The sequence below is a fragment of the Dromaius novaehollandiae genome, chromosome 1 (assembly GCF_036370855.1).
Source record: "Dromaius novaehollandiae isolate bDroNov1 chromosome 1, bDroNov1.hap1, whole genome shotgun sequence".
Classification (NCBI taxonomy): Eukaryota; Metazoa; Chordata; class Aves; order Casuariiformes; family Dromaiidae; genus Dromaius; species Dromaius novaehollandiae.
This window is the reverse complement of record NC_088098.1, coordinates 1,598,366-1,612,139: the sequence shown is the minus strand read 5'-3', so window position 1 is coordinate 1,612,139 and position 13,774 is coordinate 1,598,366. Positions and strand designations below refer to the sequence as shown.

The 13,774-nt window shown below is 46.0% G+C and overlaps 1 protein-coding gene across 2 annotated transcripts in view; it reads right to left on the bottom strand.

Moving 5' to 3' along the window:
- Window positions 1–13,307, bottom strand: part of TAF3 (TATA-box binding protein associated factor 3) — a 108,549-nt gene extending 95,242 nt beyond the window's left edge. The window contains exons 1-2 of one of the 2 annotated variants that reach the window (XM_064500962.1): window positions 12,960–13,307; window positions 2,870–3,112 (exon numbers count right to left, since the gene is read on the bottom strand). In XM_064500962.1, the coding sequence (XP_064357032.1) occupies window positions 2,870–3,112; window positions 12,960–13,284 (568 nt within the window). In that variant the 5' untranslated portion in view covers window positions 13,285–13,307. Of the gene's footprint in view, window positions 1–2,869; window positions 3,113–4,994; window positions 5,148–12,959 lie in introns of those variants that run through there. The other variant, XM_026119338.2, reaches the window with a different exon arrangement.
- Window positions 13,308–13,774: the final 467 nt, after the last annotated feature.

Below are 13,774 nucleotides of genomic sequence, written 5' to 3'. Positions count from 1 at the left end.
AAAGCTTGTTTTGCTCATATCCTTAGACCATCATGGCTACAACATTATTGCTAAAATATATCAGCGCTGGTAATATCTGAATTATATCAGTAAACAAATATTCATAACATGAGCTGAGCTGTAGGCTTTAATACAAAATGGGGCATAAATAGTTTTCCTGACAGTTCCTTTAAGTGATTGAAAGATTTACATTACACACTGTAACATGCATGAAGCCTTCCTTCATTACTGAATAATTATCTTTATTGCCTATTCTAAACAACTCAAATATTCTGAATTGTATAATTCTAGCAGCAACAGGTTTTTTTATATAAAGATCTGGAAACTATTCAATCAATTTCTGTAATTTTGGAGTGGTTTTGAGATGCATTCCATTAATCTGCAGAAGTAAATGTTTTTCCTCCAAATTTTACTAGCAGTAAAACACAAAAAAGCATATACAATAGAGTTCCTTGATCCATCTCAACCTTTCCAAAAAGTACCAGGCACAAAATTACAAATGGCATTTTCAGAAAACAATTCAAAATTAAAATGTTCTCCACTGTAAGTATTTTACATCAACTACAACAAACCCACATTCAGTAGTTGTATTTAAAATTTGCTTTCAATTTATATATATAAAAAAACTTCTGTATTCGTTTTTTGAAGTTGTGTCTATAGGTCCTCTGATACACTAGCCCTAGGCATTGGAAGTTTTCCTGGTTCTCATCCAACTTTGGAAATAATATCTTCTTGCTTCGGGTGTTAAAAGGATTCATACATTATTTATAAGGACTGCTAAAATCTAACTCCTGGATCTAACTTGCAAGAGAGAAAGTATAAAAAGTTACATAGAAAAAAAGCACAACTGTCCCCATTTCAATTTTTAGTCTCAGTTTGTATGTCATGTATTGCCAGACTGAGCCTGTAATACTCTCATTTCTCCCTGCCTATATTCAGCTACAGCTGCTTTGAGCCTTTTCAGATTTGATCTTTCTTGCATATTTTTAAAGTATGATTTTTCCAAGTTTAGAGAAGAAAAAAAAAAGCCACAAACTGCTTGGTAATTTGTTACACTTCAAAGATGCTGGATTTTTTCTGACAGAATGCTGTTTACCTCCTGAAAAAAAATGAGGCTAAAGTGTATCAAGAAATTAACCAGAAGAGGGTAGCTAAAATCCCTATTTGCTTTTCCAAGTCTTCTTTCTCTGTATTTCTGTTAATGTTATCTACAGGCATGATATTTACATTTTGCGCTGTACCCTCCTGCTTAACAAAGTTTGTATTTAGGTTTTAAAAACAATCCTTTTAACAAATTCCACAAAGGAGAGATTTTAGTATCTTCTATCAGTCCAAGAAAATATTTCTGCTTTGAGCAGCATTTTAACTATTAGGACATTAAATGCTGGGACATTAAAATGCTACTGATCTAAAAAACAGCTACACATTACATGCAATTAAAGAAAACAAAAGTCAGGTCTACAGAGCTTCAGGAATACTCATCAGCATGAATAAGTCCTTCCATTATCACTGGAAATAACATGCTGCTCCTAAACAACACTGCACACTCAAGAACCATTTTATCTGACATTTCTCAAGATTTCAGATAACTGTTCTGACCATTATTTCACTTAGTCTAACTGGAGCACACCATACCTGGATCTATACATCTGAACATGATGCTTGAAAGATGAAAGACACTCACTCATTACTAAAGCATTCAGCAACTGTCCCACACAACATTTGCAGCAGCACGGCAACAGATTTCATCTTACTTATGAGAAGATGGTATTTATGTTCATCTTTGTATTGTACAGAATTTTTACACGTAGTTCAGTGTTCAGCCTTTGAGGGCTAAGTTTTTCACTTAATGTGATATCCACTCTGTTCCCAAACGAATTTTAAATGAAATACATATCTTGCGAGAGTTGTTTCTATTTGCTATACTGTTTTGGGAAAGAATGTTGTTCTCTCTGCCGTTTTTGTATCCAGGCTGCAGGGCTGCATATTTTTATTTCCTCACAAAGGATATTTGTGTAATGGTCACAGTGTTCAGAGGGAGAGTTAAGTGGTCATATTTCTTAAACCTTTTTCCTATTAGCTACCAGTGAAGATTCTTGTAGCTAAAGGAAATCAGAAAAAAATTATTCTGCCTTTTCTGTTCCCTACACTGTTAAAATTCTCAAGTTAATTACAGCTGAAGGAAGGATTTCATAGCATTTGAATAGTAGGTTTCACTGTCGCAACTAACTGTCCTCAACCCCTGCTTCTGTTGGACTTTTGTATAACAAAGGAAAGGAGAGCACTTGGAACAGTGACAATAAAATACTAATCAGCGTTGCCAGAGAGAATCAGAAGCAAGCACTGTGCCTCTGAACTACTCACTCGCTTCAGTCTGACTTCATTTTAACCGGAAGAGGTTTATTACTTTGTTAAATTTGTTCGAAGGAGGAAGAACCAGCTCTCAAGAGCTGGGAATACTGAGCCAGTCTCACCAACCTTCCTTTTTTACCTTCACCAAGTTGCACAAGCTCTTTCTCTATGTGTGAGACAGGGATGCTAACACAGGCTTGGCTGATGTACTGTAAAGCATTAATTTCTATTGTCATCCAGGATCTTAAATTTCAATGCATTATAGAAGCATGTGTATTAATGTGGTATGTTTTAACACCAGTTAATCTCTGAGACAAATAATAATGGAAAAAAATTTTTGCCACAGTACTGCTACCTTATTTGAAACTGTGTTTCAGTATCCCCACTGCTTGTGTAACACCCCCTGGGTCCTTTCTGAGTGATTACTACCGGCAGCACAACTTCACCAGCGCAAAGATGCGAACAAATATGCAAACACACAGGGACCAAAAGTTAAAGTAAATAATTAATTTCGCACCTTCTTGAGAGGAGACAATGGGTGGCATATAGTCAGGGATGTACTCTTTCCTTTCTTCCGCATCTTTACTTCCGGGCTGGGGAAACTGTAGGACGTTGTTCTTGCTGACAGGAAACGAAGGGATTTGATGTGCAAAGGTGACAGGTTCAATATTGTGTATATAATCTTCCAGCTCATGCAGGTTAACCCCCATAAGCTTGAAGGCGTCACCGACGTCGTCCAAAATGGGATCTGTACGGCCATCTGTAACAACAAAAGAACAACCTTTATTGCAAAAATCTAGTTTAAAAAATTGACCTGCAGACCTACAAGTAGAGATTACGGTCCACCAGGGCTCACCACTTACTCCACAACGGAGGTTAGTGCCCCGCAATTCTCCCAGTTTTACTGTTCACCTGATTACTCTCTAGGTCAGTGCTGTAAAATGTTTCGGGCCAAGAACGCACTCTGAATTAAAAGTGTTTCGTTTCAATCTACGCCATGGTAAAGAACTGCAAGGCAAGAAGCAAAGCAAGCAAAACCGACAAGCAGCAACCTGGCAGTGGTCAACTAACACCACGCAACACCACCCAAAATAGTTTCCAGTTTTATAACAAACACTAAAACGAGCAACACGAGCACTTATTATGCAGAAAGCGTCCCTTTGCCAAAATGTAACAGACCAAACATTATTTTTCAATCTAGAAAATTACTCAATTAGTTGAACTAACTATAGTTTGTAGGTAGCAGAAAAGAACCTATCTGCCTAAAGCCTCATATATATTTTGATAACAAAAATACTTCACACGATATCTTTCCATCAGATGAAACCTACAGGCTTCATAAACTATGAGTCACTTTACCTACCAGTTAGATATACCTCCAGGACAAAACATGCCAACACTCAGTAGTGGTCTGGCAAGGAGAGACTATTTTATTCTATTTATTCAATTTAAGTTAGACTTCAGAGCAAAAACCTCCTTTTGCTTATGAAAAGCATAATGAAACCTTACTGGCCATGCGGTCAGGATCTTGGCCTAAAAAGGAAGCCTCCAAAGAAAGCAGTGCAAGAGTGGATACGGTTTGTTCTACGCATGTAACTTGTGTCAAGGATTTAGATTATATAGGTGAGCAGTTCTCCAAGTGCCTCAGTTTCTCTATAAGGTTTGACAGAGAGAGATTCCCCTAAAGGCCTCCAGAGGGAGAACTGGGCATCTGATTTAAGTACCTAAGGTGCAACTTTGAGTCTCATCCTAACCTCTCCTAATAATAATAATAAAAAAAAAAGCCTTAAACCCCAAACATGATTTAAAAAAACCCTATAAAATTATACAGAATTATCAGAACTCTGTATAGTTGGCTTATGAATATATGATAAGCCTAAATGATGATAAGCTGTGATTTACTTTAGAAAGTACTTTAGAAAACCAGCACTTGTTTACTAAAGAAATGCAATCGCTACTGTGCATTTAGAATCCGAAGCCACAGCTCCGGAGAACCATGTGTATGGGAGGGGGGTGTTGTTTTGTTTTTTGTTTAACTTAATCTCTTTTGATTTATCTTGAAGTCAAAGCAGTCAAGCAGTCTAGTTCTCACATCGCGGGATGAATTCAAACTCCCAGCCAACTTACGCCTGGAGTTACATTTAGAAAATACGAATTTTCTTCTAGAATTTCTCTTCTTAGTCTTGTGGTTAAGATAACAGTAATACTCAGATTATGGTTTTGATTCTTAGCTCTGCAACACAGGCCTCTTGTGTGACTCTGGGCAACTCGCTTGTGTTTTAATTCTCTCCACCACGAAAGCGCAGATCAGCCTCAGTTATCTCCTCTTTTGTCTCTCTTTATGCAGAACGTGAACCCTTTACGACAAGGATCATCTCTTATTTTGCATTTGTATAATATCTGCTACAAGTGGAGCACTACTTCCCCCCCCCCCACAGACTCTAGGAACAGAGAAATCTGGAGACTTGCATAAATATAATTAAAGAAAGCTATCAGCACTCTTACGCAGTTTTGAGATGCCTAGAGCGATTGGGCATTTGATACAAGAGTGTTTTATCCTTAAAAATTAAATTTAGATAATGGACATAATAAAGAAATTTTGCAGCGTCTTTGTAATTTTTAGTCAGACTACGATGACTTACTGAGCATTTTGCTAAGGTGCAAAGACCTAATGGATAAAAACTGGATAGCCAGGTAAAATGAAAACCGCGGGGGAAACTTTTCAACGAGCCCAGAAGTCAGGCATGTGTGGTCCCTGGATGCTTCTGAAAGACGGGCTGCGCTGTTTTTCCGGAGGAGCCTCGCCGCACTGTCTCCCAGGGAAGTGCCCCGGTGTCCGGCCTCCCTGCGCAGCGAACGCAAGCGTGCTGGCTGGGAGAGCGCCGCGGCGGGGTCCCGCACCGACGAGCCAGGCCGCGGGGCTGCAGCATCGTCCCCTTCCCGGGCTCCGCGGAGACGTTTCCTGCTGCAATCGGGGCCTCCTGATGCCAGCTCTGCAATGAACTGGAGGGGAAAGTTTAGCACTTGCAATAGGAAAAGGTCTTTTCCTAGATGTGCATCTAATCTTTTTAACCCTCCCCCCCCCAAAACGTACTGATACGATTAGCAAGGGTTAAATGTTAAAAAGGACTTCTTCCTACGAGTAGTTATTAAGAACGGGTGTCAGAGAAGCAACTAGCATGCGTATGCTTAAAGCATGGAAATATTTAAACAACTATCCATATTAAAAACAAGTATGTGTGTTAGAAAGGAGCTTCAAAAGATGAGACAAACTTTACTTTACATTATGAAAAAAAAAAAACCCCATGCAGCTAGAGAGGTTTCATCTCTCCATATCTTTGAGATAAGAGACAACAACAAGTCAAAAAACCTCCCGAAATTTTTAAAACCTGAAACTGTTGCAGGGGCGAAAGCACGATGAGTTAACCTCTTCTTTTCAGGTAAGACTGTCCTCAGTGAGAAAAGTCTATTAAAAACAAAAGAGTTTTTCGGGTCTGTATTCACATTCATATTTAAATCAAAACGCTTTTATCAACTTGAAACATACACAGCACCAAAACGCACTGAATGCAATTTCAGGTGATTCATCATATTTGAAAAACCTCACGTTTGCACCTATGTACTTTTATTAGAACAGCCTAGTATTTCCCTTCCCTGCCAGGTTCAATAAAGAGTCACTAAAATAGCAGAAACTGGACACACAAAAGAGAATGCAATAACCTAGATACAAAATGCTGATAAATATAAAACACACACTTCTCCTGGCCTTTTATTCAGTCTTAGCGTTTTGTCTGCAAGTAAACAAAGCAAAAAAAAGGTTTAATTTGTGCCTCCTGAACTTGTCAGTCAAGTCTCATTTTCTCCAGATATTTGTGCTGCCCTCAGTTTAAAAGCTCAGACGCTGAAACCCGCCAGTGAAATCATTTATCCTACGTTACACACAAGTAAGTGCCAGATCTCAAACGGCTTTGGAGTTTTTGGTTCCCAGCCTCACGCTGTTTCCCAAACCGCGATCTTTCAAATAATATCTGTTCTCCGGGACCGGGAGGAGAGGGAGGGAGGTGGGAGTAGTGCATACAGCAAATTGCCGCTCTGTAACTCTCCTCCTCGCCCCAAGAACTGGCAACTCGGAAAATAACTTTCTCACTCGCTTTTACGCTGTCCTATCTCTCCGAATGGGAACTGTGCTCTGAAACTAAGAGCGCTGCGACAAGCAGCAGAGCTAAATTAAGACTATTCAGTCTCACAACAGCTCATCCGAAATCTGCGGGAATGGCTGTGAAATGGCATTGCTCTCGGCTTCCTTACGCACGCAAATGCGCAACAGGTAAGGAGGTATCTAAACCCAGAGACACATCCAAAAACGTACAGCACCGAAACCACGGGGAAACAGAAACCCCTGCCGAGTCAAATATTCAGGCGGAAAGTTATCCAAGCCTCAGCGTCCCTGGCAGATAAACCTCGCTGCTCTCATGGGAAAGCAGTTCACGCAGAGCGAGGGCAGCATATTAGCTCCCTTTAAAAAAAATAAAAGCTTGCTTTTGGCTCCCGGTGAAAAGGACGTTTTGAAAGTTAGTACAGTGTATTTACTCTACATATACTCCGTATAGCCACAAAAATTCCTCTGGATCCAGAGCAAATCAGCCGACAAGTGTCCAAGTTCTCCCAAAAACCTGTTGCAGGAGGGGAAGATTACTGGGAAAAACTACCTTAGTTTCCTTACATTCAGTCTCAGGAACGGCTGAATCGCTTTTGTCAAACCTTCCCCTTCCCCCATCACTCCTCCTTCCAGTCCCAAAGTCCACACGAGTCCGTGAAAAATTAACAAGCAACTAAGTACAGCACAGAAAGCTTTCAGTTTCACGCCGGGTTTTTTACAGGGAGCAATTGCAGCTCTGCAGTAAATATATTGAGAAAAATTAATGAGTCACTAGACACGAAACATGTGCAGTCTATTATAAATAGCCCAGCATTCACCCTCATGTCTGGTATAAGGGAGAGAATTTTCTTTTTTTAATGGTAAATTAGCAGGTACAACTCCTCAGGTTTTTTTTATTACAGGCTCTGTTGCAGACTCTTTGTGCTCCAGCAAGTCACGCGACCCTGCCGAGCATTAAATTGCAGAGTACCTACGCTGCAATAGTCCCACCGGCACGACTCTTCCAGGCAGACAACACACCGGCTCCACCCAGCACCCACAAGACGAGACAGAAGGATATACAGCAGCTTATTTAATAAGTATATAGGCATTAGTTAAGTACGCCTGAACTGACAAAGAGGGTTCCTAGCAGTGCAGCTACCTGGCAGTTTTACTGGAGATGCTTTTGCCCACTTAGAATAGCAAAATTTAAGGTTATCAGGACATAAAGAGGTACATTCACCCTAACAAATGCTACTGGCCCTGGATAGGTGTTTGTTACAACATTCATTATAACGGACATGTCAATCTTCAACATCAGTACAGGGAATCATCTCATTTAAATCGAACACCAAAATGCAACACTGATGGAGGCTGCTAATAAATACAGGTAAGAATGAAGTAATTAAAAAAAAAGTACAAAAATGAAAAAAAACACACAAGCTAAATTTGACACTTGGAAAGAAAGAAGCTGGTTGATGTCAGATCAACTCTCTCCACTGTGGACATTGCCAATAAAAATACCAGTCTGCTGTTTGCATTCCTAAAAGCAGAGATTTGTTACAATGAAGTTAAGTTTTTCTTTCTAGGAGATTGTGCAGTGAAGTGATGTTAGAAGTTTTTGATCCCGCTCTATCCATTGCGAAACGTTTTGCAAGATCTGCCATTTTTCCTTCCAGTTATGATGTTGCCCTCATCAGACCACATCCTGACTTTTAATATAGATATACTTATTAATATAAAAGACTAATATATTGATATTCAGATGTTTTAGTTAGAAATCTCTATGTATCTATAAAACAGGAGAATACTGACACCAAATTAAAAAAAAGCACAGCATATCTAAGCATATGTACAATACTGAAAATTCATAGAAAGAATACTGAAAATGCCACTTCAGATCCAACACACCTCAAAGTAAATTATCTAGTTTACTATACTTGCTTTAGTAACATATAGAATTGCCCTGTTTTACTGTAGTAAATTTGTTCCACTATGTTGTGGAACCACATTTACACACGTTTATGCACCACTGCTGAAATAAACCCAAAGTGCTCAAAATTAAGTAGCTTCTACTTTTTTTTTTTAAGGAATGTAATAGAAAAATCAGAGGTTTTTCTGAAGCCTAAGTCATGACTCCTTTCCTCAGCCCTTCAATCTATCGTATCACCCACACAAATACAGTGGAAACCGAATTACCTTACCGGAGGTGCTAAGGTAAGAGGTAAAGCCAAGCCGTATTATGCATGTCTAAAACCAACTATTCCACTGCCAAGCTGCATTAGCTAAATTCATAGCAAATGAGGCAGGTACCTCTCTGTCTTCACTATAAAAAACAACGTCTGCAAGAAAACCTCCAGTAGCTAACCCAAAGTACCAGCTGCGCTGCCACCTCTTGCAAACTGCGTGAAACGGGAAGGAAAAAGCAGTGGCACAGAACAGCAAACTTTTGTCTTAACGCTTCACTTTAAAACAAGCAGCAACGAATACAGAGAACTCAGAAACCAGGCGATGTCAGTTTGCACTGTAGTTCAATACCTTAATTACATACTCCCAGCATTGTTTTTCAAATATTTTAGGGTAAAATATGCATGCAAAGGGTATGGCATCTTGAATAGGTTTCCTCTACTTATAGGCTTTCCACAAATTCCAACAGCGTAAGAAATATGGTGTATTTTGACAACAAAAACTTTTTTTTCCCCTTGTAAAAATCACTCTCTCCTCCACCCTCAATCCAGTATTCGGAAACATTTCACGGCATCAAACGCATCTTAAGACTGCTTTGCAAATCACTTTGCCTTCCTTTTGCAGCCACAGACGCTTCCATCAACTACAGCTCCCGCAAATGCAAAGAAACAACAGCAGAAAAGTAATGAAAATCTTGAATATAGCTCTCCTAATGGGATGTAACAGCTGGAACAAAGATCTAACACAGCTGGGAAAGCCATCATTTTCTTTCACAACTGAGAAAACATGCGAACGGCAATGACATGCTTTTCAGAGCAGTGCCACACTGTCTCTGCTCCGTCAGAGTAAATCCATTCAGCTTCCGATACAAAGCTTATGTCCCTCCAGCTGACAGCCCTGCTAACGCCAACTCAGCTGGGCTGGCTCCGAGATAACACGCTGACAATGAAGATGCCACAATTGGAATTTAATTAATTCTACTTATGCTAAACCATAGCAAAATTCAACTCATTCATCCAGAGCTGGGTTTGTACAGTAACTTATTTTAGGAGCAAAAAGCAAACGATTCTGGAAAACCAGGGAGACAACAGCTGAGCGTTAAGATGTCTTCTCGCAAACCTTTTAAAGAAACAAATAGAGGAATCATCATAAGAGATACAAGGAACATCATGTCACTGGCACGAAAACAGCACATTCCCCTTCTCCGTAAAGAAGGAACTATGACACTTCCTTATCCATTCACAGAGAGGAAAAGAGAAACCTTCCTTTCCCCACTATCACTAAGCACACTCAAAGCAAGAGAGGGATACTTTATTTCTACCAGCTCATGCATCTTTTCCTCCTAGCTGTGGCAGAGCCAGCCAAGCTCAGGTGCCAATACTGCCCAACAACTCGTCTTGCAGAGCAGTGATCCAGTAACAAAAACATCTCCCCCAAATTTATACTGACTGCATCAAAGGACAGCTCTGACCAAGCATGGGTTAGTATCCCAGCTCCTTTTTCACACTACAACTCAGTTCTCCTAAACTCTCTGTGCTGTCCTGTTTAACTTCTTTACAGATAATTCCTGTAGCATTTAGATATGGTCCCAGCACAGGCGCAGCAACCACACTCACACTGCCGGGTTAATACGACGCAGTCCCACTTCCAGTGTAACCGCACACGGCTTCATGTCCAGCTAGCAATGAGAAAACCAAGTGAGTTTTAATCTGAAACACCGGAACTCAAATACAAAGAGTTTGCAGCAATATCGCCAAGTCCCTCCTGAGCTCAGTTACGCTGGCAGCGCTAGACTCAGACTAGGTCTTGATTATTCCTGGACTCAAGAGGCCAAGGCAGGGCCAGGTATCTTCAGATCATCACTATGCTTCATCGGGGCTCACTGCAGCAATGAAAACTTCTGCCTGAGAACAGGCAGGACAACAAGGAGCAGCACCGTCAGGCCAAGGCTGCTCCTCTCTCGACTAAGCCGGTCACACTGAGCCTCCTGACCCCACGGTTCTTCGCCCCATACACCCTCCAAATCCACTCTTGCCGAGGAAGCCAACACCTCCACTCTCAAAGCTCCTCTGATCCTCAAGCTGCAGCTACACACGGAGCTGCAGCTTGGAAGAAATGTCCCCGGGATCCCTCTCACCCACATGAACCCTCCTTAGCACCGTTCCCATGTCCGCACAACTCGGATGGATGCGCTAGCAAACTTCTCAGTTGTTCAGCACTGCCATCCCTGTTACTCCTCCCACAACTCCAGTAGTCCCCAGCACACTCGCTGAACCGATGGTGGCTCTGATAGCCCCAGCTTGATGCCCAGAAAGTCACCTCACCCAGCTCTCTAAGCAAGCACGATGTTAGTCATCCTAACTCCAACCCTTACTCCTCTAAACATCTTCCACGCTGACATCCAACAGGGCAGCAATAGGGCTGTCCTGGACTTCTCTCTCTACAAATATACACATGCACACAGAGCAGTGACAGCCTGCAACCCTGCAGCCCCCCAGCAGACATGCTGAAGAAAGCAGTAACAAGAAACATGCTCCACTCGTCTCTCCATATTCCCTCCAACAACCCAAACTCGGAGCACGCTGCAGGCCAGGCAGACGCAGTCTCTAACGCTGCCCCATCACGCGGCTCCAGACCGCAGAGAGCTGCCTCCGGACCCCGACGCCTCAGAAGCAGACAAGAGGAGCATGGCAGCCCGAGCACTGTGCCCAGGTGTCCCCAGAGTCCCTGCTCTCCTCGAGCAAGCACTGGTCAAGCAGCCCTCCTCCCTCCCGATGCTTTCCTCCTTATGCAGACAGCAGTTGGTTCCCCAAATCTCTCCAACCCTCCATGCCTGCATTGCAAGAGTCGTGTACCAAACCCAGTCGTGTTAGGGCTCCTCTAAACATCCTCCAGCCTGACACAGCTGGCAACAGCAGGCCTGATCCTGGGGCGCTAGGACTCCCTGCTCCTCCAGGCATGTTTAAGAACCCAGGAGGTGCGAGCACCTCTGTTTCCCACGTCTCAGCCCCCTCTCCCACAAAAACACGAGTGCACCCCCGACTCCGCTCTCCCCCAGGCGCCTCGCAGGCCGCGGGATTGGAGCCTCCCAGGCCCCTATGCCCAACGCACCCCGCCCCATCCCCCTGGCCCACTCCCAGCCACCCCATTTCCCCTCAGCCGGTGCCCCACGCCTGCTGCCTCACCATCCCCTGGGCCACAGCTGAGGCTCGCTGCCCCACAGCCCCTGGCAGGCCGAGGCCCCAGGCCCGCTGCCCCATAACCTTACTGCACCCCACAGCCCCAGCACACAACCCCAGCAGCACTCCCACACGCCCCAGCTTGGACCCAGAGCTGCCCTCCCCAGCCTCTCAGCTACCAGCATTGCCCCACAACCCACAGCCCCAGCGCTGCCCCACAGCCTGATCTCCCCATATGCACGGGCCCCAGCACTGCCCCATAGCCTGATCTCCTCCCCACAGGCCTCCAGCACTGCCCCACAGCCTGACCTCCCTGTCCTCCCCCAGTGCTGCCTCACAGCCTGACCTCCTCATACCCACAGCCCCCCAGTGCTGCCCCACAACCCACAGCCTGAGCGTTGACCCACAGCCTGACCTCCCGCTCCTCACAGCCCCCCAGCGCTGCCCCGCAGCCTGATCTTCCCCTCCTTACGGCCTCCCAGTGCCGCCCCACAGCCTGATCTCCTCCTCTCTATGGCCCCCTGCACTGCCCCACAGCCTGATCTCCCCATACCCAGGGCCCCTCAGCGCTGCCCCACAACCCACACACCCAGTGCTGCCTCACAGCCTGCCCCACAATCCACAGCCCCTCAGCACTGCCCGCCAGCGTGATCTCCCCATACCTGTGGCCCCTCAGCGCTGCCCCACAGCCTGATTTCCCTCTCCCCACGGCCCCAGCGCTGCCCCACAGCCTGCTGCACAACCCACAGCCCTAGCGCTGCCCCACAGCCTGACCTCCCCATACCCACAGCCCCCCAGCGCTGCCCCACAACCCACAGCTCCCCAGCGCGGCCCCCCAACCTGCCCCACAACCCACGGCCCCCCAGCGCTGCCCCACAGCCTGACCGCCCCCTCCCCACGGCCCCCCAGTGCGACCGCACAACCCACAGCTCCCCAGCGCTGCCCCACAGCCTGCCCCACAACCCACAGCCCCAGCACTGCCCCACAGCCTGGCCTCCCCCTTCCCACAGCCCCCGCGCTGCCCCGCTCGCCGCCTCCCCGCGCCCCCGCAGCCCCGCTCGCCCCCGCGGCAGGGCTCCGCGCAGCCGGGCCCCGGCACTCACAGAGCTCGCAGTAGCGGTGGCAGCCCCGGCCCAGCCCCTGCAGGTACCGCTGCAGCACGTCGGTGAGCAGGTCGCAGGCCGAGACCTGCACCGAGTCCCAGCCCAGCGCCTGGCAAATCTGCGCCACCGACACCCGCAGCAGCCACCGCGAGTAGGTCTCGCACATGCCGGCCGGCTGGGCGCCGCCGGGGCCCGCCGCCCGCCCGGCGCCGCCAGGGCCGAGGGCCGAGGGCAGGCTCACGCACGGCCCGCCGCCGCCGCCATCTTGGCGTCGCGCCTCCCCGCCGCCCGCCGCCAGGCCGCGCGGCTCCAGCGCCGAGCGCATCGAGCGCCGCGCGCCCCCATCGAGCACTCGGCCCTCCGCCGCGCGGCCTGGCGGGGAGGAGGCGGCGGTTGGGGCCTCGCTCGCGGAGGGAGGCGCGCGCGTAACCGCCCGCGAATTCAAATTTTCCCCCAAAAGCGGGAGGTTCTGGTCAAGACAGCCCGTCTGCACCGCTGCTCGGCGCTGCGAGGAGGAGGAGGGCGGTTGTGGCGGTGTCAGCCCCGCTAGGCCGGACCCTGAAGCGCCGCTTCTCTGAAATAACGGGCGTTTTCCCTCAGCCCAGGCACTAACGCGGCCCCAGGCTGCGCGTATGCCCGGTGCTTGCGGCAGGAAGCTTCCCTTCTGGAATTAAACTTTTTTTACAATTTTTTTTTTAAGATTTCACGAGGGCACAAGAAGGAGCCTGATCTAAACACTCTAAATCGACTTCAACCGCAGAAGACTTGCAGGGAGACTTGACAAGGCAAGGGAGTAGGAGGTTGTCCAAAAAAAC